Here is a 27,566-nt window from a genome sequence, read left to right as displayed (position 1 = left end):
TTGTCACTGTTGCTGTGGAGACACTCTGCTTCTGTGGTATTTCTAGGTTTGTCTTTACAGTGACCACGGAAAATGAGGGAGGTTTGTTATCTCCGTCTTACAGATGGAAATATGTGGTTTCTCCAGGGAAACTCATGACAGAGCCAGGAAATGAGCCCGTGATACAGTTCTGGATGAGCGTTCCTCCTCTGGGAGAGCCGTGCAGCTGCAGGTCTGAGCCCTGCCTGTTCTTAGCCCAGGAGGTCAGAGCAGTGTCAGCATGCTGTCCCCAATTTTGGCCTTTCAGGCATGCTGGGGACATCTCCAAGACATGTGCCCATCCTATGGCCCGCTTGTTCTGTGTCAGATCAGGCAGAATACCTCAGCTGCTTCAGGTGCCTTACCAAGACCTTTACCTCAACGTACTGCTTTAAATTTTGGAGACTTTGGAACAATTCGAAACTAGTGTCCAGGGACACTGCAGACACTTCTTTACTGCGTTTGGTATTTAAGAGCAAAATACAAGAGGTGAATGGTTCAATGATATTGATATTTTGCATGCAAAAGATTTCTTCAGTTTTCTCAGCTTTTCCCACAGGAGCAATCTGAGGGTGTTGCTGGCCCTGAGTACTGTTTATGTGGCACAAATGCATATTTAAGGTCATTTTGTGCCCTTACAAAAAAGACTGATGCATCCAGTGTCTGATACAGTAGTCCATATCTATATGGGACCCTTTTCAAACTGGAAGTTTGACCTGGAGCCAGAGGTCTTCTGCCTTAAGACAGCTCCTGCTGTCATATGGATCTCAGACAGACATTTGGATCCTTCTGGGAGTCTAGAGCATGCGTAAAACCTATCTTCCCTGCTCTATTCCCTTTTTTTTCTGTTTCTGCTCTCCCTGGCACTAGTTTGCCTTTCCCACTCCTTCCACTCCTGGATTTTTCTTTTTTGATCTCTGCTCCTGAATCAACTGTGACTGTACCCTCACAGCACTTAAAAATCATTTGCAAGTAAAATGGTCTGTGACCAAAGATCTCCAGGGCCCAGTTATTTGGTATGGATTCATAGCAGTTACCCTGTTGAGAAATAGGCTGTGAGGTGCCATTTTGTGACAGAAGCCGTGATTTATATCAGTCTGAACCGTGATTCTGACCTCCCCTGCCAAATGTTCCTGGTGCCCATGCAGCTACATGGTGAAGCCATATGGGTTTCTTTGTGCTACCAAAGGTAGCACGGCACTGAAGTTCAGACCAAAGTTAGCTTTGATTTTTATACAGAGCGCTTGGGCCCATGCTGTGATGCCCGCTCAGGCCATGTAAGTGTGATCACAGCATGGGCTCCCCCATCCCAGCGCCTGCCCCTGCACCCAGACTGAGCCCAGGCCACTCTGGTTGTCATCAGGACATATAACCTGCTGCAGGGGCTTCTGCCCAGTCCATCCAGGTGCTTGGTGTACAGTAAATTACACAACAGCTATAAAATGGGCTTTTACTTTGAACAGCGCAGCAGTAATTCTGACCATGGAAGGGCTTATAAGCTTTTCTGGAGCATGAATTTTAAGGGCTTACTTTCAGACTTTAAGAAGACATCATGCAGCAGCAAAGTAGAAGATAAAAGCCGATGAGGCAGTCATAACACTGCACCAAGAAAATGAGCTGTAAATGCCTCCATCAGGTTGGACTGATCTAGGAAGTTTTCCAGGTGGCTTTTCTCCCGGGGGAGAAAACCACCATCCAGCAGCGTGTGGTGGTACTGGCTAGGGCAGCACACTCCTCACCTCGAGGAGGCTTGCTCCATCTCTGGATATCTGCTGGGCAGCAGGGTCCTGTGTGAAGGGTCTGCAGCCCAGCTGTAGTTCCCTGTATACGTTAGACAAATGGGATTGGCCATCAGTGTCCTGGCTTTATTTATTTTATTTTTATTGTGGTTAAAAAATAAGCTTCAGAAATAATCCTGAGGAGACGCTCAGGTTAGCATAAGCCTTGTGAAACCTTGTGTTTAATCAGAGTTAAAGCCAGCAAAAATGTTTTCATGGCATTTATCTCGCATTTCATCAAATAAAGATCCCTCTCTGCTGTTTACAAGCCAAGTTCTGCAGCCATGTCCCAGTGATGAGAACCAGTGGAAGAGGCCTTCCTACACACAGCATGAGTGCAGGACATATTCCATGTCCGCATTAAATGGAGGGTGAACTAAGCAATCAGAATAAGCAATGAGGTTTAAGAGCTGCTTTTTACAACCATCTTTGACTGTTAACAATTCAAGATGATTCTAAACATCTTTGTTTAGCCAGAGTCCATAGGATCAAAGCAGTTGTGGCATACAGCAGATCTGTTAAATCTGGATCAAGGAAGGCTCTAGCGTGGTGCAGCTTCCAAATGGTTTTTCATCTGCTTTTAAATCTCACTGTCATCTGACACCTCAGGAGCCGTCTTTTGCTGTAATAGATTCCATACTGGTGTCAAATGCTCTTGGGATTTAACAGATTGAATAGGTCAAGTATGTGACCTTAGGACTGTTTTATTTGCACCTCTAATTTGCATAGAAAGTTGCTGCTTTCTTAGACAGACGTGGCTCAGTTCAGCATAAAGATAGCTTTGGATGAACTGATCCCCAGTCCCACCTGCGCAAGTGAAAGGAGAAACAAAGCTTAGAGAAGTCCCATCTGAGCAAAACACCTACTGAAGCATCAGGCAGAGCAAACATTTGACAGTGGAAAGAGGGGGGAAAAATAAGGTCTCTCCATGTCAGTGAGTGAAACATAGCATTATATTTGTCCCTATCTCCTGCTTGCTCACAATTAGGGAGCTGAGCTGTACATCCCCATTATCAATGCCAGCCGTCTGTCCTAAATCTGGCTGGATCATCATTAGCAACATGCTTTCTGAAGACAGGGGCATGGATGCTCATCCTGCTTTATTTGGCTTTTGTTAGGATAAACAAAATGCAGAGCAGCCTTTATTTTATGTCACCATTGTTGCTCTATGCTTCCAAATCCCAGATCATAACGCTACCCTGCCAGTTGTTCATCCCCTGCAATGCCTTCTCTTCATGGGGTAACCAGAGACTGTGCTCTGATGGGCAACTCAGAAGTAGCTAGGGAGGGGATAACAGTTTCTGTAGCATTGATTCTGCTTCTAACTACCCAGGCCAGGGTAGAAAAGTAAGCTTAATCATTTTTGCATTTTTCAAAATGAGTTCATGCATTTAAAAAAGGTGGTGGCTTTTAAAAAGCCACATCTATGTAGCCAGCCAGTCTTGCTCCTAAGGACTAAATATTTGTCAGGGCTTTAATTGGCTGTCAAACAAATGGATGAGAGTACTGCAGTTTTTGCTTATTTTGTTCATGGTATTTGGTACAATAATGGGAGCTGGGTGGAAGCATATTCACTGGTGCAAAAAATTTCCTTCCAGTGGTTGCAGATGCCTCATCAGCTTTAGCCAGCAACTGATCCACCCCCAAGTTGAATGTAAATCACATTAATAACATGTACTTGCTGCTGCTGTTCAGACAACAGCTGCTGGTGGTGGAGGAAGGGCAGACAACGCTTGCAGAGGTCCTGCCTAGGAAGAGCACTTGGAAAGCACAGTCCGGCAGAAGATACTGTCTGATTATTAGCCTTTTAATATGTGAACTTCTCTCGTATTACTGAGCCTTACTTTTATCAGCAGGGAACAAACACAGTATCTTTAATTAAGCATTAGATTGTTCTAGCTTTTTAGTGTTACGTTCAACTTTTTAACAATCCCTGTGGAGTCTCTTTCTCTTCATCACCAGGAAGCAGAAAGCTTCATGCAAACCTGTTTTGCAACCATGTTTTTCACTTTTGTTTCTTGGCCATATTCCACTATATTAGAGAGTGGCAGCAGCTGAAGGGTGCTGAATGGATCCTAAAGGAAAAGAAGGTTGGCATTGGGGAATGCAGGGGTGGAAAACTGAGTGAGTGAGGGCCAAAGAGCATATGGCCTTTCTGATCAGGCTGACTGACTTTGTAACCAGGTTTCCAGGAGAAGTTTTTTAGCTCTAGAAATGAAAAATGCTTGCCCACTTCTAACAAATAATAACAGTTTTGTGAACTCCATTTAAAAGAAAAAAAAAGAAAAAAAGGACTGGGGATGGTGTGGTTGGTTAAATCTGCGTCCTGGGATGGATCATTCACTAATCTCACTGACATCAGTATCTGCTTGGTAGGTGGTGGGTTTTCTCTGTGTCAAGAAGAAGTAAAATGATGTGTAGAGATGAAGTCGTGGAAATATTCTGGGCTGCTTCTAGAGCAGCTTTGCTTTGGTGCGCTGCTAAGGAAGAATCAGACATGGGAGCAGGGAGCACACATCTTCCTTTTTAAATGAGTAGTGCAATGAAGAGGGCTGGGGGAGAAGAGATGCTTTCCACCTTAACTCCACCAGCTAACTTTATAAAACTGGAATTTGAGAACGTGACCAGAGCGTAGTGCTGAGTTCTAATGCCACATTAGCAACTTAACGCCATCTGGTTTTATGTAAGTATCTTGACCTTTATTTCCAATTAAAATCCATGGAACAGTAATATTAATTACCTGTTTCAGCTCACTGATTGATTTATTAGTGTTCATAAAGCATTGTCAACATTAAAGTATCGCTGTCAGATTTTAATCTAGTCCATTAAAATAAAGAGCTCAATTTAGTTTCAGATCTTAAATATACCCTAGGGTCCTCCTGCCAACTGCTGTGGTTTTTACAAGCATTGGGGTATTTTGCTTTTTGAAAATCCCCACAAAGATCTGTCACATGAACAAAACAAACAACCTTAAAACATAGATTCTTTTATATTTTATCTGTAGTATCTCAGGTATTTGTAACAATAGTAAGGATTTTCCTTTAAGTTGATTGTGGTGCTTTGTTGGAGGGGTGGAGAATGCAAAAAGTGCAGAATTGAATATACTTGCCATCACATAACATTTTCTTACACCAGCCTAGTGGACAACCCCCTGACCCCAAAATAGCTGTAAGAAATTCATTTGTGAGAAAACTATCAACGGGCAAAGATAGTTTTTTCCATGCCAGCAACAATAACTGTAGTTCTTTTCAGTGAAAAGTTGTTGGCTATTTAGTTCTGGGCAAATTGACACCCCACCAAGATATCTGTGTGTACTCTTAAGTGCAGAAAGGAGTGGAGACAGGGTTTTACTGCAGTAGAACAAGGTGGCGTGTCTTGTTTTCTATCTTTTAAATCTGTAAATCCTTAATGCAGATGTACATCAAAGCACAGCTGAGGTTATCCTTCTAATTTACACTGGAAGTTGCACCACATGTATCGCTAAATCACAAGCTTTCAGGAATTTGGACCAGATGGACATGGTTTCTGAAACAATGTGTTTGGGGTGTGTGTCACTTGTCTGTTGGTTTTTGAATACGCTGAGATTCACATTTTGAGAATTTTTCATACGAGGAAAAACTTTTTTTAACGGTTTAAAAGGAAAATTTCAAATATTGTTACTTTTGTGGCAGGATCCAGACAGGTGGCAGTTGCCTATTCTGCAAATTTCTACTTGCCCCAGAGCATGATGTGTTCCTGCTGGGCAGCTTTATGGAAGCAGCAATACAGAGGTGTCTGCAGTCGTACAAAAATGGTTTCTGGCAGCCTTGTTAGGACTTGAATTATTCTACCTCCAATCAGTAGGTTAATTCTAACCCTTCTGTTACTGAAAATACTCTTCTAATTTGTCAGTTGTTTGTGAAAGATCCTTCTGGCGTGCAGGAACCTGCCAGAGAATGAGTGGGAGAAGGCAGCTCAGCTAGTTTCACTATCCAAAAAAGTGAAGGCTGTAAATTTTATAATGTGTATATATAGTCTGTGTGGAATTTTTGTAGATGTTGAAGTTCAGCACTTGAGACCCAGCTGCTCACCATTTGGACTGTTTGGTGCTAATTTGTACATGGTGGAAGCCCCTTTCTGGGCCAGCATCCCCCCCCAGCACCTCCCCCCAAAACCTTGATCCTCCATCCTAAACAGATTATACCTCACACATGCAAGCAGTTGCTTTCTAAAACCTCTGAGTTGTTGACCCTTGCTGATTTATATTGCAGAGTCCAATGAGCAATAAAGCACAATCTGCTTAACATCTTAGTTTATGTTATGGTCTGCTCAGACTGGTCAGCATGAGTCTTTGCTTCCTCTTCAAGCAGGATGCATGTACTTTGAGGAATGCTCGGTTGTGTCTTTTGGTAATTATATGACTGAAAGAAGTCCTATACAGGCAGCCTGGGATATTTAGGCTTGCTTGAAATTAAAATGTTGATGTTTCTCGGTTTTCTTGGTGGTACCTTGTTCACTTGACAAAAACAACTGTCAGAGCTCATCTGCACTGGGAAGTCTCACTGGTTCTTCTGGTATAATTACGCTGGGGCAATTATATAGGTGACTTGGAGTAAACTTATCAGAGTAAGAGAGGAAGGCTTTTCTTTTTCCCAGTTTGGCTTGTATGGCTCCTAAAGGAATGGATTAAACCTGAAAAGGTTGGGTTTAGGCCCCTGTAGGGAATTACGCTGATCTAAATTCGTCCTTATTCCTGGTCTTTTGGATCATCAGTGTCTGTTTTATGCTCAGTATTATAATGCAAGAGAACCAGTCTGGTTACTGGGTACTACTGGGCAAGACTGCTGTGCCAGCAAGAGCATATGAGGAGACAGGGAAGAACAGTTTTCAGCTGGAACTCCAGTTCTCCCATCTGCAAAAGGGAATGTTCCCTAATGCTCCTGTTTTACTAGGATTTGCACTTGCAACTTGATGCCTTCTATTCCTTCTCTTTCTCCTTTGTTTTTTTCCTCTAGAAATCGTGGATGGCAATGTTAAAATGACTCTTGGAATGATCTGGACTATCATCCTTCGTTTTGCCATTCAGGATATCTCAGTTGAAGGTAAATCTTGGTTCTTTCCAGCCACTTTTAAACAATGAACAACTGGGGTAACTAAATGGCTTTGCCACTTAAAAAGCCTAGAATATGCTCGTAGGTGAGTCACTGGAAGATCCTAGGGAGCTATCCTTCCCAAGCTGCCCTGTCATCTCACTGACATTTCTGGCCAGCTTCAGGTATGCTGAGAAGAGTTTTTCACATCCTCTTCTTATAAGAGATTTTAAGAGCAGCTCAAAAGGATGGCTAAGCCTGAATGCCAACTTTGATGTTGGAATCTATTGCATTTCTTGCAGGCTGATTCAGGGACTAGCACTGAAAATGGACCTGTGTCTTACAAGTCCTACAAAACTCTCCTCTCTAATCCCAAAAAGCTATCACCTTATTACAGAACTTCATTAAGAAAATAATAGTCACAAAACTATCCCAGTAGACTCTTCGAAACAAGGACTTTTCTGACAACTGAAATTAAATAAAGCACAATTCAGTGCTGTCTCTACCGAAGAGGGATTGGTCATGTTTTTCTAGCATATGCTCCAGAGACTCCTGCTTTCTAGAGAAAATGAGTTAACTGGTGTGCTTTCTTTCTGCAGAGACATCTGCTAAAGAAGGACTTTTGTTATGGTGTCAGAGGAAGACAGCCCCCTACAAAAATGTAAACATCCAGAACTTCCATATCAGGTGAGTTACAGGCAAGAACTTAGCTTTACAATCTGTGTTATTTTCATATGTCTCTGGTATATTCACAGTGTTCCTGACAGACCTCCCAAGGCAATGCACATGCATGTTACACAGTAACAGTGTAGTCCAGAGAGACACCTAGGAAATTAGAGGCAAAGGTTATAAGTGGATCCAAGTACATACACCCTGGTTCCTCTTTCAGGTTACAATTGCTGCTTTCATAAAGTTCTTCAGAGCATTAAGTCCTCTGAGAGCAGCATATGTGCCATGGGCTAAGCAAGACAGCTTTTGCTCTGTGAAAACTCAGAACACTTTAGGAGCCATGAAATAAGGGCTGCACGAGAAACTTTGTAGTACGGCAGAGTTGGGAAGGGATGAGAGGTTTTCTTGCTCTGCTCTTAATATTTCCAAATTGGCAGATGTTCCAGTGAAGGTTCTGCATAATAGTGCTTTTTCCAGCATGTCTTGGAGAGCTGTATGAACCATATAAATGTAAAGCACTTTTTTTGAGAGCTTAAGTGCCATCTGCGCTAGCCAGTACTATAGTGGAGCTAGCTATGGGCATCTGCCTTTTCTCTAAGGCATGCACTTGTTCCTCCTTTAGGGCTTGTATCTACACCTTTTTTCAACCGTGAGCTCTACACCTGTCCTTGTATGATCCACAGGACATGCACAGAGGGTTCTGCACAGGCAAATGGCAAAAAGGGGGTGGCAATGCAAAAGGCAAGTACTAATCACAGTGGATTTTTATAGGGATTGAAAAGAATCTTTATTGCAGTCTCATGCAGGTACAAGACATGCCTCCTCCCCAGCACTTACAGAAGCACTGTTAGCTAGAAACTAAACCAGAATTAGTCGTCCTGTTGTCTGGGTGCCTTCCTTCATGCTCATGCTCGTCACTGTGTCTCTCCCTGGCTGAGCACTGTTCATTGTGCTGTGTTCTATCTCTCTTGTAGTTGGAAGGATGGCCTTGGTTTCTGCGCTTTAATTCATAGACACCGTCCAGAGCTCATCGACTACGGGAAGCTACGAAAGGTACAGCTCAATTTGTTTGTCAGACCGGATGCTTGTGTCCTTGAAAGTAAAGAGGGAGAAGAATTAGCTTGATAAACATAATTGGAGAACTTCAGCACAAGCTGGCAGTTGCAGGACTGGGGGGAAGGAAGGAGGGATGAATCAGTACATTCAGGCTTCTTAGTGAAGCGTGAACTTAATGAGCTTCCTGCTTAACTTTCCCTGCTTTCAGACTGCCTTATGAGACACATGTGCCCCAATCCTAGCTGATGAGCAAGAGCTGGCAAATTCAGTAACACCAAATGTGAGACTAGTTCTGTGCTAATGTCACAGACTAGCAAGTCAAATCAGACATTAACATTTCTGTGGAGAGTTGGATAGAAACGGATTACCTGATGTTCAAGTGCAAAAGCTCATTGAGTGGTCTGTGTGACCTCACTGGACACTTGTCATGTGCTTCCAGCTTAGCACTGAGCCATCTCCAGTACTGGGCTTCTCCTAGCATGTAGGTATCAGGTGCCAGAAAAGCATTTGCCATAACACTCAATTTTACTTTAAAAATTGCCACTGGTAACATGATATCTAGCTGCTCCAAAGTTTGTTTCCTGTGTGTCTTGGAGACAAGATTGCTAAGCGGATGATGAGAGTAAGCATTCACTGTTTTGTGCTGCCAGCAGTGTCTTGACCCAGCAGGGCAACGGAAGACCAAACTGGATTCTCATCCTACTGGCATTCCTGCAGTCTGCGGAGATCCCGTTTCGCTATATCTGGGCACATGTGGAGTGAAATATCACCAAGAGCATAATTCATATGTCGTTACTGGGGCTAATACACAAAAAGTCTGACCACCTCATCTCAGGGGCTGGGTGTTATAAAATGCATACGTGCTCGATGTCACCTGGGGAAATAAACACAGAAGCCCATCACTAATAGACCCAGCTCTTGGATCACTGTGCAAATAGGCAATATGTAAATGAGTTAATCAAATTAGCTGCATCCTTGGGCAATGATTTATACAATGCCTGATCTGCTTTTCAGTAACCTTTTAGGTCTTTACTGTCTTGCAGAGCAGTCAATTATATTATTTGATCAGTTTTAGTGTCTGGAGTCAGCACATGATGAATAAACAGTGGGGAGAGACTGTACCTGTTTACATAAACAGCAGCAATAAACCCCAGAATTATTAGAGCAACATTTTCAGTGCGTGATCTTGGGAAAATAAAAGCAGCTAAGCTATGTGCATCTGACAAACCGAGCCAGGTAAATGCTACAGCACTCTCTGTTATCATTAAAGCCCTAAGCCAAACCCAAGCGAAATGAGAGTGAGGGAAAAAAAATTATTTGGTCACATTGCCTGCAGGCTTTTTAAGGTGAAAGAGAGGGTGATTGTCCTAGCCAAAATAAATGTAGATGGGAAGGGATTTGTCCTCCTTGGAGTAAGGTTAAAGGGAACCAGCATCTTTTGTTCTCCACTTGCCTTTGATCGCGTCCTTCATTAGGTTCCCTCTGCCCTCCTGCAGTCTTCTGACTCTTTCTGTATAATTTTTATTGTTCTGCCTCGATTACTCTAAAGGCATGAGATTAAATGCATGTTTGAGAACTCTACCACAGCTGAAATCTTGAGCAAATAGCTGGGAAGAACTTAGCTCAGAGCCTAGTCTTTAGCTCTAGCAGTTGATGTGTGCTGAAGGGAAGTTGCCTTTTTTATGCTAGATCTTTGAAACCCGTTTGTAGAATGTATAAACATGGCACCTTCCTAAACACAGTATTTGCCTGGACTATTTCTGTCACTTGTTCCCTCCTTTATCGCTTCTTTCTCCTCCCTTTGGCTCAATTCAGCTGATTCTTGCCCTTCTTCTTGGAGCCTACTTCCCCTCTCTTCCTTCCCTCAGAAACAAGCATACAAACACACCCCAACATTTTGAATCATCCCTGGCTCTGCAGGGGACTTATCTTGCAGAGAAAGACGTGAGAGAGGCTGCTGAGAAGCAGCCATCACAGTGGACAGTGGATTAGAGGTCCAACTCTAGGGAGTGATTAATGGCATCTGAGCTGTGTGTGCCTTCGGCCATGTTGTGTATGTTTCTGTGTGTACACACACACACACAAAAATGTATAAGATAGAGAAGTGAATATCAGTCCAAGCTGCCAAGAGGTCTGCATTGTACCTCCTGTTTGGGCAGCATTCTTGTGCACTTTTAGTGTTTTCTGCTTCTTCACAGAGGCTGTGCCTATGCTACAGACCCTGTGTTGGCAGTGTATGCTAGCAAAAGGCAGCCAGTGTAGCTGCATGTCTTCTTCCCAAAAGTTCACAACTTCTTTTGTCAGCACAGTTTTGTATTGAGTGTATGTTCCTAGCTATTTTTCCTAGTCTAGCTATATTAGTGGAGCAAGCACAATTCTTTTCTGCCTACATGCACCGCGTAGCTGAAGTTGCTTGTATAGTCCAGACCCTAAAATAAAAGGCGCAAGTCCACGCAGCTTGGTGTCAGTGATTCCCTGACACCACGGCTGCTTATTTCGTTAGATAGTTTCTATTCAGTGCAGGTTTGTCTGCTGTTGTTTATCTCACTGTAGATAATATCTCAAGATTCAGCTCATGGTCTGCATGTGAGGTATATGCAGAAGATGATAGGGTTTTCCTTCCTCCTTTTGCCCCCAACTGTAGCTCAACTGTGAGCCACATCTAAGATCTTTTTATCAAGTACAAGGGTTGACTGATGGCTCAGACACCCCCTCATATACTGCAATCCATACAGAAACGTGGTCTGTGTGCTGCCATGTTGGATGCATTTATTACAGGTATTCCTGAACACATGAGTTGTACCAATTGGATTTCTTTCCTAGTGTCTTCATCTCTGGCAGATATAGTAACTGCTTGCTCTCTCTCGATTTTCCTCCCCCTCCATCTCCTTCTCTGGTTGCTAGTTAATAGAAGATTATTTTTTTTATCTCACACTGCAATAATTGCCATGGCAACCTTGTGTGCTGTAAGGACTTGGAAGTAGCTGGAGGAGGAGAGAAGACTCCCTGAGTGAGTTAGGATTGTGGTGAAAGTGAAGGAGCCGCAGTAGTCTTTAGTCAGCAAAAGCAGAGAAAGTGCCAGGTGGGCACCTGTTTAGGGCAGGTCTGTTGTCTGCCACCATTAAAACAATGTAATTCCTCCATGGTAGAACTATCGCTTTCCTTGCGGTTGGCCCAGCTAGAGCCTGGCAAGTTACTGCTCCTCTTCATGTGTCTGTTATTTCTATGTTCATGTAAGCAGAACTGGAACTGAGGCATCTCTGTAGAACCTCATCCGGGTCAGTGCTCTTCTGGGGTGTGTGTTTCAGCTCTGGAAGGAATCAGGGGACAGATGACTTGGCTTTTGTTTGCTCTGCTGCCTTTGGGTCCCTAAAGTGTGCCTGCAGCCATGGTGAACTGCAAGGCTTGAAGCTGCCAGGCCAGTCTTTACTACTTTATCCCTTTTCATGGGAGTCAACCGAAATGGGTGATTTGAAATAATGATTAGCTGGTGTACAATGGGATGGAACTGAAAGCGGTGGAGTTTGGAGGAATTTCATAGGGCTCGAGACCCTGTTGTAGTCTTGGACAAGCCCCCAGGGAAACCCTATCTCTAGCACAAAGCAGCATCACCTTTGTGATGAGCAGCTCCACTGTCCATGAGGGGTGAAGCTTTTCCCACAGGGAACAGAGTCTTGCTTGGGTTTAGCGCTCTGCTTATCTCGGAGCTGGTCTTGGACTTGGGTAGCTTGCTTTCAGTACCACTATCTTTAACTTCATTCCCCAGGAGACTATGTGATCATACATCTTTCTTACATATGAAGTAGAAGTCTGCTGGCTTGATTTAGGTGAGTCTCCAGTTTCCCGCCTGTTAAGACTTCCAGCCCTTCCTTTGGGAGTGCCCAAGCCCACTAAGTTTTCCCATCAGGAAACCTCTCCCAACTTCCAGCTTAAAATTTCTTTTGAACCTTTGGCAACATTGCTCCTGGTGTTGTTACTTGCAAACTGATAGGAAAGCTATCTGCAGTGAGTTTGCTCCTCCCTTTCCTCCAGGAGAGGCTGACAGATCTTCAGGCAGCTAATTCAGGTGGGTCTGTGCTAAGGAAGGGTCTGTGTTAATTAATACTAAACACCCTGTCAGGGCGTTAGCAATGCCATGGTGGTCATGGTCAGCATAGGTTGAGATTTGGTACACAGTGGTGACATTTCTACAGAAGCAGAAAACGGTACATGGGCTAGGGGAAAACTGTCAAGGAAGCTGCCACTTGGCATTTCTGGATGCTGCTGCACTTGAGTGAAAGAAAGGCTGTCACTTTTCCTCCCTAAATGGAGCTAAGGCCCTGTCTACACATAGTGAACAAGGTATGTTATATACCAGCTAGTCTCACCTCCTCAAATAAGGCTTTTGGTTACACTTTGGGTTCATAAAGGTTTCTCCACAGCAAGCACAGGGGACAAGGAGGCTGAAGTTGAAAAGGTACCAGCCTCTAATTCCATGGTATAGGGTGGTTCCCTGTGGCTGGAGGATAGTCAAAATCCCCTGCCTGCACCGCTGCTAAACTCTGAAGAGGTGGATATATATATATCTGATGTAGTCATCATTGAAAGTGTATTACATAGGGATAAAGTACTATTTGACACTGAGATAGGAGCCTGTTACCATGTGTGGTAACTGTGGTAACCAGCTGCTGGTTTCATCACAGCGTGGCCATGCAACATTTCCTTGCTTAATATTGACTTGTCCCAGTGGACTAAACACGGATCACTGGTTGTGTCTGTTTTGACGGCCTCTGTGTGTGATTTACTTTGATAGGTGAAACATTGCTGTCTACAGCAGTTTCCTGAAGGTTGTAATCCAAGGGCTACATAAATGACCAGTGCCATAAAGGAACTTTTCTGCATGCCCATACCCTGTCTGCCCAAGCCTGCCTAGCTTCATCTTTCATGCTGGGCGGGTTCAAAGGAAACTGCCTGTTGATTAGAGTTCAGGCATAGCTTAATTTTCCAAGTCAATGCAATAAGCAAAGGCACATGATCTCAAATAGAAAAGAAAGAGAACATGGATGCCACTCTAGAAAGAAGGTGAAATAATTATACTCCTTATTTCCTAATTTTTAAGGTGGGTCTCAGTGTGAGTGGCAAAAATGACAGTATGGAGAGTACCACCCCATTCTTCCTTTCTCCCAAAAGACTCTTAGCAAACACAGTGACTAAACGCTAGCAGTTTATACACAACCCTTCCTCCAGCAGAAGCTACCTGTCTCAACAGTAGAAACTGATAGTGCAAATGCCATTTGTCATCCATGAAGTGGATTGATCCTTTGGAATAACTCAGGAATATAGGAATCAGGCTTGTATGAGAGTCTCATACAGCTTCGTACGTGTCTTGTTGCTGATTATTATGTTTGAATGCTGGAAACAATTTGCAGTGGTCTTTCACTTCCAGTGACATCCTAGTTTCATATTCTCTTGTGTGGCTCTTTGAAGTCTAATTACCTTTGTGATACGACTCATGATGTGATAAGTCACTAACTTTGTTTAGGATTTGATTATTGTGTATTGATGTCTTTATCTGAAGTGCATCCCGACACAGGAGGAGTTTTATATATGAAGTAATAGAAATGTACTAAGGAAATTACAAGTCCTGTGTGGCGCCTAGGAGGAAAAGCAATCCACAGACAAAATGGGAACTTTTATATATATTTATTTTGTAGAGATTTGTTAAAACATTTCTCTTCCTCCCACTCAACTGGTGTTCAACAAACTGTACACTAGCTAAGGACAGCACCCGTTGCAGATGTTGTTACTATTTTAGTATTGCTTAGATGTTGTAACAGATACACTGCTCTGCAGTTCTTTAAAATCGAAGTTGCAAACCTAATATAAGCATGAAATGTAAATGTGAGATATGGCCGTTTACTATCAGTATGACGTGAAGCTAATTTTGCTTTAAACTAGGTTCAAGACAAAATGTATTATTCCTTCTTGTTGCAAGTGCATAGATTATACGTTAATTATCATATAATGAGTCTCCAGGCTCTGCTTTCAAAAGGAAGCTAATTATTTCGTCTTGCTACATGAGGTTTCACACATAATTTTGTCTGGACGGCACAGTTACCTGAACCAAACCAAGCACAATAGCTCTGTTTTGAGAGAAACGCTGTGTACCTTGTTACAAGTTGATGCTGATGCTCTGGCTCTGTTTCTTTCCCAGGATGATCCTCTCACTAATCTAAATACAGCTTTTGATGTGGCTGAGAAATATCTGGATATTCCCAAGATGCTGGATGCAGAAGGTAAAGTAGAACCCAGTGGCTTTTTAACTTGCTTGTTCTCAAGAAATTTCCCACTTCTTCTAGGTGGACTTGTATTGTACAAGAATTCAGTAACCTCTGAATGCTCCCTCCATCACCACATACTAAATGTATAGGGAATAAAGTTACAATGGAATAATGGATCACATGTTCTGCTTCCCTCTTCCTCCTGTGCCCCTTACTCTTCAGAGTCTGGTGTGGAGATCTTAACCTGGGGTTGACGCACTAGGCAGAGATGAGTAACCCCTGGCTCTGTCCACTACTGATTGAAGTGTTCCCTTTCAAGAATCAGGCTTAATACTGAGTTAATGTACGGTGTAGGACTGTGTTTCTTTTGCTCCAGAATTTTTTTTCTGGGTTCTTTCTGATATTGCTGGCGATCTTCCTTTTGGGGGCATGATATTAGTATTATCAACTACTTCTTCTTGACTACTCAGAAGTGTTGGGCATGAAGATCCCTCACTGACTGGATCTGGAGACCAAGGCAGAGATCCATGTTGTTCAGAGGTGCTTTTGCTACTGTGACTGCTTCCCTGAGGCCACTGGGACAGCCAGGATTACTTTTCAGGGCCTTGTCAGGACCAGCTTGGCAATAGTCTTTGAAGACTGTAACTCTGGAGTACAAACAACAGCCTGAAATAGTTCGCTGGTTTTTGGCTGTTTGCCTGAAGCCAGCTGGTTTCAATGGTAGAAGCTGTATTTCAGGCTTGGTTTGGACAGGAGAAGCATTTAAAGGCTTTTGTTAAATAAGGGAGTGAGAGGAACAAGGGGGAAAGGTGGGGATAGGACAGCTGAACCCAGTGAACCTGTATTTGTGTAACTAGGATGTTCATATTCTTAGGTGGTATTTCCCACCTAAGCAAGATGAGTCTTGCTTTCTCTGTATTCATCATGCTGAGGTAACAAAAAATCATGAGGTTTCTGGATTAGATTCAAGTGCTTCCTGCCATTCTTTAGGGAATAAAGCCACCTCCAAAATAAGTGGATCTAGCTTCAGATCTCAGCAAAGCTAGCAGTGATGAAGAGGGCCCCTTGCCAGAGCTCCCATTGCTCTTTCCTGATCGCTCTCCTCCCTCCTGGAGTGGAGCTAATGTGCATTCCTCCACACCATTAATTCTGATCTCTGGAGGTGTTGTGTTTCCCCTGAAACTAATGAAGGGGCCTTTTGAAATTCAGGCCATCGTTGTGTTGAAATGGAGTAGGGGGGCACAGAAAGGAAAGGAGAAAGGATCTTTCCTGAAGAACTGCATGGAGGAAATGCAGTATAATATATCTATAAAAGCCATGTCAACCTGCAGCCAGTTTGGATTGATTGAACCCACTATTCACAGTAATGTTCTCAGGACGGGGAAGTGCTGTGACACAAGACATGCAGGCATATGGCTGCATTAGCCTGGCCAGACCCTGGAAGCAATTTTATCAGGAGGGAGAGGAACCAGGAGGGTGATCCTGGCTTCTGAGAGACACACATCTTCTGGGGAATGCTGGGAAGCCCTGTGGAGTTGCTATGACAAGCATATACCCCAGCAGGTCTCCTGGACAGTTGTGGTTCTCCCTCTCCTTTGCTTTCTTCCCATCAGTTGATTATGCTCTTAACATGAGGTTTTTTTTGACAGACATTGTTGGAACTGCCCGTCCTGACGAGAAAGCCATCATGACCTATGTTTCTAGCTTCTACCACGCCTTCTCAGGAGCCCAGAAGGTATCGCAGGATCCCAAGCTCCCTCCACAGAGCACACCTGGTGCCGTTGCTAATGTCCAAACCTTTTTTTCTTTCTCTCTCTCCTCTCTAGCTACGGGCATCTTTATTATTATGTTCTTGGTAGAGTTGGCTGTTGGTTCAAAGTGGTGCCCCAGACATAATACGTGGGGCAAGGGAGCCAGGAGTCCCATTTCCCTATAGTTAGTGTTAATTCCAGTGGCACTTATATATGCCAGCACCTTGGCATGCACACAAATCCAAGGGAGTGGGGAGCTCTGCCTTCTCCATTTGCCTTCCGAACTGCTGCCCTGATGGCTGAGGACCTGCACACCCTGCTCCTGGGAAATTTGAGTTAGGATGCTTGGTCTCACAAAGGTGGAGACCACTACGTAGATGCTCTGCTCAGCAGGACACTGCAGCCTGCACCCACTGGAAACAATGCTGATACCTATTCATTTGTTTTTTTTCTTTTTCAATGAATGGGAATCAGAGCTGACTTAGTGGTTTTATGACGGATTCAATGAATACCCAAAGCTTTATCTTTTACCTTATATATGCTGCAGGTTCCTGCACCCTTGCTTCAAGGTCTGAACCTGCTGCTTTCTCGAGTTGTGTCACAAATTCAGTCCCAGTTCACCTGGGGCTTACAAAGCATGTCGAACGAGTACATCCATGGTGATTTTGCCTTGCTTATCAGGACTGAGATGCCTGTTTCTGTTCATTTGTTTCTTTTTTTCCTCTTTTCTCACCCACCATGCTGGAAATCGGGCAGTTGAGTCCTTGCTGTGTCTGGCTTAGCCATTTTCCTGTTGGTAATGGAGTCACTTAAGGAAATCATTTTGTGGGTGAAACCTTGTAAACATCTCTCACCAAAACCAAGCAGCCGCCTGTACTTCAGTGCCATAGGAACAGGCAGTGCGTGTTGCAGCCGAGCAGATACTGTGTAGGAAGTGCACTGCGTAGGAAGGCTCTGATCTCTAGCTCCTCGGTGTACAGAAAGTCCTTGAGCGCGGGCGTTCAAACCTCCAAGTAACCTATTTGCATCCTTGGGCCAGGCCCCGGACCACAGCTGTGAAGGCGCAGAGCCCGGATCCTCAGCTCGGGATCCCCCTGGATTTGGGGGGGTGGGAGGGAGGGGTGCCGCTTTGAGCCACAAGCCAACGCTGCTAGCCACCTTCTGATCCGAATTCCCAGCTCTCCGCATGGAAATCTGTTTGGCCTGTCCTGCAATGCATGATGGGAAGTTTTCTCCCCCTCTCTCACGCCACCCATGACTGTTTTGTTTTATTCTATGTGCTGCTTCTTACTTTATCCTTTCAACCTCTTTTCCTTCTCTGCACAGATATTATAGGCACGCTAAGGCCGGATGAGAAGGCCATAATGACCTATGTCTCATGTTACTACCACGCCTTCTCAGGGGCGCAGAAGGTGAGACTTTACCGCTAACAACCCCCTCCCCGCTCCCTGCCCTGCCCACCGCTCCTCTCCACCGAGGAACGTGCCAGACCCCCATCCGCCCCAGGGCATTTGCAGGGAAGTCCAATGCATCCAGTGATGCGCTTGGATGTGCCATCTGTAGTCTTGCTGGAGAAGTGATGTAAATGTCCTTTCAGACAGACTTGAGCTGCTCCTTCCTTCCAGTTTCATACCGCAGCAGTGGAGAAAGCATTTGGTAAAGCTGGCATCGAAAGATGAATGAATGTCTGCTCTGACAGAGTTGGTTCCCTTTCAGTGACTAGTGGGCATCATCCTGGCCAGTGATGCGCCTCCAGAAGTACCGCAATCAAATCAGCCTGCTCAAGGAAATCACAGCCTGTCCCCCTTGAGCTGCCATCCTGCCTTCCCCACTCAGCCCCTGCTAGGTCAGTGGTCTTTCCCTAGGCTGAATCATCTGTGAGCTGGTTACATAGCACTTCTGTGCTCCAGCCACAAAGTCCATTCCTACCAGGCCTTGAGCTTTCCCAAACTCACATGCTTCTCCATTCCTTTCTTCTCCCTGGTCATTCTCCTCTGTTTCCTAAACCACCTATACGTTTTATTTCTCCTCCCTCTGCTTTGCCCGTTTCCATAACTTCAGTCCTTCTTCCTCTTTACTCCAAAGTCTCTTTGCCTGGCATTGGGACATTTGTCCTCGGAGGAACCAAATAGTCACTGTTCACCTTTGGGCAATCTTCCTCCAAAACAGCAATTTCCCTGCAATCCTTTGAATAGAAGAAAAAGGTTCATCCTTTCCTCCCATGCCATAGCCTGGCTGGGCTGCAGCCTTTCCACAAGATCACTGCTAATTTCAGATTGTAGGCTTTGGAACAATAAAATCTGAAGTTCAAGACTGGATTCTTCATGTTACAAACAGGTGTAAAATCTCCCTGTTTCCCCCAGCCACAGCTTCTTTCTCTGGTTAGGTCTTTTCTATTTGAGACGCAGTCCATGCGTTGCCCAGCTTGAGGGCTAACTTGACTCCAGGAAGAGTCCATCTCTTTTGTACAAAGCAATGCTGATGGTCACAGCGTTGATGCAGATACCGTGCTGATGCTGGCTTTCAGAGAGCAAACGCAGGCAGTAGATTCCAGGGAGCAGCTCTAGTTTCAAGCCTTTTGTTCTCTGCCCTGTTTCAGATCAATTACGTGATACTGTCTTGTTTCCAAGGAACTGGGAATGTGTCCCACAGCAGTGCGGTAGACTTGCCCGTTTGGCATAATTTGTGTAGTCATGACTTTTCCGCTAGGCTCCTGCTTTGTGGACTGGGCTCCTGCTTTCAAACCCCTTAAGACCAGGCTGCAAGCTCCGGCCAGCTGATACTTGCCCGGAAAGACTGTAGTCTCAGAACTCATGCCAGCCCGGTGATAAGGCATACTGTTTGCCAGGTGCCCCTGAGGGACTGCTCCATGCTGTCTGCTTAACCCGAAGAACTCCAGATGGAGGAAACAGCAAACCACAATATGAGGAGGGTTGTGGCCTGCTGCAGGAGCAGCCATGCCCCTCGCCAATCCCATCCTCTTCTCTCTGCGCCCATTCCACAATTTGGAAACCTGCTCAGCAGGTCCCATGCTCTCCTTAGTAATTTAGGTGGATGCTAGTTCTCCTGGGATAACTGAAAACAACCTTTTACTGCCTCAGGACCTGAACCAAGTAGCTGGGGCAAGAACTAGAGAAGGAGCTTCTTAGTTACTAAAGATTCAATCCCATGTAGTCCAACTGGTTTATAGGGAAGATTAAAGATTTAATCATTTATTTTTTTTTTAGCAGTCCTGGTGGGCCAGGAACTCAACTGTGCTCTGGCAGGAGGGGCACAGCTCCTTTTTGGAGCTGCCCTAGCTGTACATTAGCCAGCTGCTGAGTGACACAGATTCAAACCCCCGGACAAATGCAAAGTGATTACTGCGTACAAGCCCCAGCCCAGATTGTAATGTGTTGCCACCTCATGCACGGTTAGGTGACTTACTGTGATATCGCTCCATTTTTCATCCAGATTTTTCATTACTGCCACCAGTCCTGAAGGGGAAGTCCCATGAGCCGCTTTCTGCTTCTTTCACTCTCTTATACTGAGCCTTTGCAGGTACAGGGTCCCCAACCTGATATGTGTGTGTAGATGGCTGCTTTTTCTTTATGCCATTTTTTCATATATATATATTTATAGGTATACTTGCTTTGGTTGGTTTGCTTGTTTTCTAACTGCTTCTGACCTTCACACTAAATGCATGCAACTACTGGTTGGCTTAATATTTTGTAAACTTGATTTCTGGGGTGAAAATTTCTAACTAACGTTTTACCATTTTATTAAGAGATTGTGTTTGGCATACAGTATTCTGGAGTGGTCCTCTGAGGCCAGAGGACAGCAACAGGCAGGCATCTTCCCTATGTAGCACACTGTGGGAATGCCTTCCTTTATGATCCTCCTTAGCAAAGAGACCTGGATCTATAAGCTAGAGACAGCTAACTCCACTTCCATCCTAAGCAGTCCAAGTCAGGGTTGAGAAGTACAGAAAAGACAAAAGGCAGAGAAATTACTGCTACTTTGGCTATTCGGATTTCCATTTTGAGTCCACCAAACAGCACGTGTATATCACACAGCAGCGTGGTATCGAGCAGAATGCCCTGGGCTTGCCCTCCAAGTAGTGTAATGTGTCAGCACGATGCTGTATTGAAGCTGATGAGCTCACACAGGTTCTCTGAGAATACAGGTATGCAGCTTCCAGGCCCCAGGATGGTGCATCTTCTTAGTGCTTCTCCATATCTTGTTGGCAGTCTGGCTTGTTTGGAGCCAGCGTGAGCATCCTAAATGCATCATTGCCTTTAACAGCATGGGGAAGCCAAAATGGCTTTTTCCACTCCACTAATGAAGGTGTAGGGGGAGCTCCCTTGGCCTCATGTAAACATCTTAGTGTGCCATTCTTCTTTTACCTGAAAGTGTTTTACTGAGGTTGCCATCACCACAGATCAGCTTATTAGCAGCACTGTGAGAGGTATTTGTGGAGGTTACCTGAAAGCACTGGGATCCTTTTGTCCTACCTTGCTCAGAGCAAGACAGTGTAATGTGTTGTTCACGACATTAATGGTGATAGTGGCCGCAGAGCCTTTCCTGCTGCAGCAGCACGCTGTTGCACAGAGCGTTATGGAGTAGGCAAGAACCATAGGGAAGCAAGTACTGGTAGAAGAGGGGAAGCCTCTACACTTCAGCCATTAGCATAATACAAATAATGTTGTAATTGCTGACATTCAGAGGGCTTTTGTGTTTGGACAGATGTTCAACACACATATATACATACACACTTATTTAAAAACTTGGGCAGCTGGAGGAAATCTATCGTGGGATACATGTAAATATGCCTATGCAAAATGGGGTCCCTCCTGCACAGCTGGTTGCTGCTGTAGTGAGCTCCAGGGGTTTAAAAAGAAGAGAGTTAAGAGTGTGCAGGGAGCTCCTCTCCTGGGACGATTGAGATAAACATTTGGCACCACCAGTTCCCTGTAGTCACTAGGCACATCATGGTAGGGTTCTGGCAATGTCTTTTTGACATACTATTTGGTCCCATGTCTATGAAGTTTTCTCTGGGTATCAAAAAGCACTCCATTAAAGTACAAATTTTAGTTAAAAACAGATCAAAGTACAAGCCTTATTAAATGTAACCATCATTTGCACTTTTTACAGTTTTTTTTATTTTTAAGTGAAATTGCTCTTTCTCCTGTACAGGTCCCTCTGATGTGTTTTAAATTAGTTAGTATCTGTGTATCTGCTAGCTGGCCTGCTTTAGTGATGGGACAGATGACTGAATATATGTTTTTACAGCTTCTTACAAATGAGTAAGACTGCCAGATCCCCTGGGACCTTAGCAATCCATGCATCACTGTATAGCCTATGACTTTATTGCTATTCTTGCTGCCTTGCATCAGCTGCAAAAATTAGAGGATTTTTCTCAAATGGCCTTGGAGATTGAATAAACAGATAATAAAAGGCCTTTTAAAAATAGAAAAAGGTTGAAACTTGCCAGCTGTAAGCTCAGCAAAACTTCTTTTGGCATCAGTCCCACACATAATTTTAAGGCAGGACACAGCATTCACAACTGGTCTGTTGTAGTGTTGGCATGTGCCCTCTCCTCTTCATCTTTGCTTAGCCTCTGTAAGAAGGACTACTCCACAGGGGTCCTGTGGGTAGCTCTAGCACCTTCTCCAGGCACCAGGGCAATAGCTGTACTGTGGTAAGAAGGTGCTGAGCCCTGACACCCGTCACAGGGGCACATCTTCCGAGGCTTTGTGTCCTGGCACCCACCACGATAATGATAAAGGGAGCTGATATCCACAAATACATGCTATGCAAGGATCAGCCTGCTGCATGTTCCCCATGCCAAATACATGCATGGCACTCTAGGGCAGACTGACTGCTCCTGAGTTCATAGCTGGGATTTTTCTGATCCTTACTTTGTTCCAAATACATGTTTTAATGTGTTCAGCTCCCTGCAGAGAATAAAGTTTTGGTCCCACAATGGGGGAAAAAAAAAAAAACCCAAACAAAAAAACCCAACAACCAAAGAACAACTAAATACTAACAACAGGCTCTTCTTTGGTGAGACTTGTTTTGGGAGAGTAAGCAGAAAGATTAATCAGAAAGGGAAAAAAAACCTCCTCTTCTCGGATGGATCATGAGACCCTGAATACATGGTAGGTGTCATGCAGCAAGATGCTGGAGGAGGTGGCCCTGTAATGAGTGCCAGAAATACAAGGAAAGCTGGGAGACAGCTCTGTTGGGCAGAATTTAAGGTTAAGAGGAGTATCTGCCACATTATCTTCCAAACAAAATTAGGAATTTTCCAAAGTCCAGTCTATGGATTAACTCTGTTTAGGTAGTTCTTTCCTGGGGGAAAAGCATGTAGAGAGTCTCATCAGCTTGACGCCACTCAGTTACTGGTGTTGCAGCTCTGCTGATGAGGGGAGTGGAGATGGTGGCAGAACCCCCCCATTTTTGTAAAGAGGCAGCCAAGGGTCCCTCTGGTAGGAAGCAAACGACAGGGCCCTCTCGTAGGAGCAGCTTCAGAAAAGGCATAGAAATGTGGTTGTCTCACAACACATAGGGTGGGGTCAATAGACCTGAGAATTTCTGAAGGAATGTGTTCACCTGAGAAGGGAAAAATAAATTATTATAGAAGGTCAGATGGAAAGCGAAGAGGTCAGGACAGACGTTTCAAAGCGCAGACAGGTTGCTAGAGTCAAGGGTAGGAGACTTTACCTGCAGGTATGTAGCAGGAAGCTAAGCTGCAAGCTTTGGTTTGGTTTTTTTTTTAACACTTTTCCCTTCTGTTTTTCTTCTCTTCATCAGGCGGAGACAGCAGCAAATCGTATCTGCAAGGTGCTGGCAGTCAACCAAGAAAACGAACAGCTCATGGAAGACTACGAAAAACTGGCTAGTGATGTAGGTGTCCATGGTGCTGTTGGTTTCTGGGTGGTGGTATGTGGAAAGGAATTGCTTTTAATGCTGATAACTAATCTTGGGGAATGCTATATTGGCCCATGTTTCCCTGGAAAATTCTTTTTTTTGTCCCCTTCTAGTTTAAGAAAAATGAAAGATCAAACTTACCTTAAAGGCAAGAGCAATCTACTTTAATACAGAGCACTTCCATAGAGCAGCTTTGAGTTTCTCAGTTTATTAAGAGCAGCCGCAGAAATGCTAAAATTAAAGGAAAAATCAAGCTGGTTTAACTTGCATTCCTAAGGACTATACAACTTTATAGCATCTTTCATATGAATTGTATGCCAATATACTGCGGAAGTCAGGAATTGGATCAGAGAGAATGGAAGTTAGAGATAATTGAGGAAAGAAATATGCATTTGCTGATAATTGGAAAGAATCTGTGTAAAATGCAAGCTGGAGGCTGCTTTGGTTAACTGAGAAGGCTGACAGAGTGACAGCTGTGAAACTACAGAAGTGACCAAATGTGGACTGGAGTATGTTTGTGGAAGATAAGTTGGGAGGGGAAGATGGAGAACAGAAGGGCAAACATAGCCCATGAGCCTGGTTTCAGCCTGGTCTGAAAAGCATAGGACACTACTTCACTCACACTATAGACTGCCCATTGCATTAGTTTTTTGCCGGCTCCCAAAATAGTTTTGATAAGGAGGGCTATTCAAAGAGCAACACTGACTTCAAGGAAGCTAGAGTGGCAATAGTGTAATGGAGGCAAGAACTTGATTTCTCCTGTCAGATCCTTCTGGAGATAATATGACTTACAGCATCCTTTAGTTATGCAACAGTCCAGCAAAACTCTAAGGCTTTAGCGTAATCTGAGGACGTAGTTCAGTCCTGATTGTGCGAAAGCTATGCCTTAAGCATGTTGGATTGGCAGTGCTGCAACAAGCAGTACTACTTAGTGTGGTAGGGACGGGGCTGCTCATTAAAAAAAAAAAGTACTTCTAAAAAAGCTGGCAAACTTTTCTTTACAAGCCCTGCTGGTGGCAGAATCTTTCTGACAGCAAACATAAAAGTAAACGGTCCCTAGTGAGATCAGAGCAACATCTGTAGTTTTAACACAGTTTTCAGTTCAAGGTTTCTTCTCATTGCTCTTTGCAGCTGCTGGAGTGGATCCGTCGCACCATCCCCTGGCTGGAGAATCGGGCCCCAGAGAACACCATGCAAGCCATGCAGCAGAAACTGGAGGACTTCCGGGACTACCGCCGCCTGCATAAGCCCCCCAAAGTCCAAGAGAAGTGCCAACTTGAGATCAATTTCAACACCTTGCAGACCAAGCTGCGGCTCAGCAACCGGCCAGCCTTCATGCCTTCGGAAGGGAAAATGGTCTCGGTGAGTGGGGGTAACTGCTCATACATACCCCAACCATGCCTAAAAAATGGCACTCTCTTTCTGCCCATGTGTGGGCAGAGCATGCCCACCTTGAGAACAAGCTACTCTGTGGTAGAAACTCTACAGAATATAGTTCAGTGAGGCCATAATAAGAGAAGATCAAGTGATCATTGCTTCCCTGTATCTAAACCAGACTCTGAGGCTCTTCACAAGTTGCATGCCTTTACAAGGAGATGTCTGGGTGCCTCTGATTTTTTCTAATTGAAAAATGGTTGGGTTTTGTTGAAATTTCATTTTGGGAAGTGTTTCGAGAGGGACTCTCGTGCAGACAGGTATATCCTGACACTGCTAGTCCTGCTTATCTTAAGTCTGGCACTTCATCTTCCTGACCTGCCTGCACAACCCTGTGAGATTAAAAGCCTACATCCACTTTCACCAATTGGAGTCATGTAGCTCGTGAAGACTAATGCTGACATGCATCTTCTCCCCCCATCTTCTAACCTGCCTTTTCTTCTCATGTTCCTGTCTCTAGGATATAAACAATGCCTGGGGTGGCCTAGAGCAGGCTGAGAAGGGCTATGAGGAGTGGTTGTTGAATGAGATCCGGAGGCTAGAGAGGCTGGATCACCTGGCAGAGAAGTTCCGGCAGAAGGCATCCATTCATGAGTCCTGGACAGATGGTAATGCCAACCTACATGCTTCCTATTGCTTGACATAGTGCCGTCTGTTATGTGGGGAGGAAGAGATGGATCGTGCACAGGTCATTGCATGAGATTTTCCTCTCGAGAATGCTAGGTTCGTTTCTTATTTTATTAGAAAATAATGGACAGAAAAACAGTTTGATCTCTGTTCCGCTACATCATGTGGCCACATCGGCATTCCCTAGGTGTTGCAAAGTGAGAACTTTGGATAGAAAAGAGCTATAGAGCAGAAGAAAAGTTACCATACAGTAAATGCTACAGTTGTCATTTACAGGACCAGCATAGCCCAGTTTGCACATACTGAGACAAGTCCAGTATAAACTGTGACAGCACCGGCTTGAGCTGCACTATGTGCCCTTCTCTGTTGTTAATGGCAAACTCACATTCCGTGGTTTAGAAAGTGAGGCTTGTGCATCACTAGGCCAGCATGCATGAGGGCAAACCTCGGGCAGGGTGTCTGGAGTGGGGCAGATGCCCTTTTGAGGCCCACCCCGGGCTGCCTCGGTGGCGGGGAGCTGGCTTTGGGGGCGTTGGGTCCTGTCCTTCATTCTCCTGTCCTTTGGCTCCCTCCCCAGGTAAGGAAGCAATGCTGCAGCAGAAGGATTACGAAACTGCTACCCTCTCGGAGATAAAGGCCCTGCTGAAGAAACACGAGGCCTTTGAGAGTGACCTGGCTGCACACCAGGACCGCGTGGAACAGATTGCTGCTATTGCACAAGAGCTGAAGTATGGCAACCCGGTGCATGTCCCATCCTTGGGGCCAGAGAGGCTTAATCAGCTTTGCCCTCTGCCCTCTGGAGAGCCATAAATCAATTCCCATAGAAAAATGTTGGGAATTCCCAGTGTTTCCAAACAGTATCTAGGATACTGCTTTGCAGTATCCGGATGCACCAGAAGAGCAGGCCAGAAAACGGCTAAGTCGTGGGTGATGATGAGGGGCGGCAGAATTATATTCCCAAGCCAAGTTTCCATCCTCTTCCAGCTCGTTACGCTGCTGTGAACCCTTTCCTAAAGAGTCTGGCCTGCCGCTGGTGCCTGCTAGGTTTCAGAGTTTTAACGCCGTCATACTTTTCCAGGAACAGAAGGAAACAGCAGAGAATAGCAGGCTCTCAGTTTGTTCTCTTTTATCAAAAAAATTCTCCTTATTCTGGCAGGAAAAAAATCTGCTGACGCTTGAGCCCATCATGGCCTTTGCTGGCACCCCAGGCCTTTTGCCCCAGGAGTACTGCACCTCTTGCACTCCGGTCAGCACTTGCTCCAGGGCATCCTCACAGCAGCTCAGCTCCCTTCCTGCTTCCCCTGGCTTGGAAGCATTCACCTCCACTCCTTTTCCTGGAGTAAAGAGTGATGCAGGTTACCAGGAGAAATGGGGTCTCCTCAGGGCAGGAGGTTGATTGCTGGGGATAGCAGGCAAGTAAAGAGCTGGCCTCTGCAGCACAGGGACAGATTTTGAAACCCTGCATGTTTCTTGGTAAAAACAGTCTGAACAACTTGGCTTTGACTTCGTTTCCTATTTTAAAAATATCTATATATCACACTGGCCTATCTCAAGTTAGTGTCTGGGCTAAGATAAGTACTCTTGGCCTGAAGGACTGTTTTTCTCCAAAAAAATCAAGATTATTGGATCAAGATCATTATCCTCCTTTAACAACACGGATTTACAGAATTGCTCCCTTGTCTGCTGGAGGATTGACCTTGGAACAGGAGGGGAGGGTTCAAGGCAATCCTCCATGTCAGTAAGATTAAAACCAAGGCTAGCTAGTCAGCAAGCATTAGCTGACCTGCCACTTCCAAAGCACATGCTACATGCCAGCCAAAGCAGCTGCAGCTCTAAGAGCAACAGGGAAGGCTGGGCCCTAAGCTGGGGGAGAGCTGATTTCTTCCAAAGTGTGAGAAGAGTGAGCTTTTCCATCTCAGTAAGGAGGCCATGCCCTGAAAAACCACGGCAGAGCTCTTGTCTCCCCCAGAGATACACTGCCAGGGAGATGGA

General features: G+C 44.7%; 1 protein-coding gene across 12 annotated transcripts in view; it reads left to right on the top strand.

Annotated features, from left to right (window-relative positions):
- ACTN1 (actinin alpha 1) overlaps window positions 1-27,566 on the top strand; it is a 93,470-nt gene that overhangs the window by 51,951 nt on the left and 13,953 nt on the right. For 8 of the 12 annotated variants that reach the window (XM_059819636.1, XM_059819635.1, XM_059819634.1 and 5 more), the window contains exons 4-12: window positions 6,791-6,877; window positions 7,465-7,552; window positions 8,509-8,587; window positions 14,784-14,865; window positions 16,500-16,585; window positions 23,397-23,489; window positions 24,645-24,875; window positions 25,408-25,555; window positions 26,152-26,302. In XM_059819636.1, the coding sequence (XP_059675619.1) occupies window positions 6,791-6,877; window positions 7,465-7,552; window positions 8,509-8,587; window positions 14,784-14,865; window positions 16,500-16,585; window positions 23,397-23,489; window positions 24,645-24,875; window positions 25,408-25,555; window positions 26,152-26,302 (1,045 nt within the window). Of the gene's footprint in view, window positions 1-6,790; window positions 6,878-7,464; window positions 7,553-8,508; window positions 8,588-14,783; window positions 14,866-16,499; window positions 16,586-17,927; window positions 18,014-23,396; window positions 23,490-24,644; window positions 24,876-25,407; window positions 25,556-26,133; window positions 26,303-27,566 lie in introns of all 12 variants that reach the window. The other 4 variants (XM_059819630.1, XM_059819629.1, XM_059819628.1 and 1 more) reach the window with 2 other exon arrangements.

Source organism: Gavia stellata, chromosome 7, assembly GCF_030936135.1.
Source record: "Gavia stellata isolate bGavSte3 chromosome 7, bGavSte3.hap2, whole genome shotgun sequence".
Classification (NCBI taxonomy): Eukaryota; Metazoa; Chordata; class Aves; order Gaviiformes; family Gaviidae; genus Gavia; species Gavia stellata.
The sequence above is the reverse complement of the archived record's forward strand: the minus strand, read 5'-3'. Positions and strand labels throughout refer to the sequence as shown.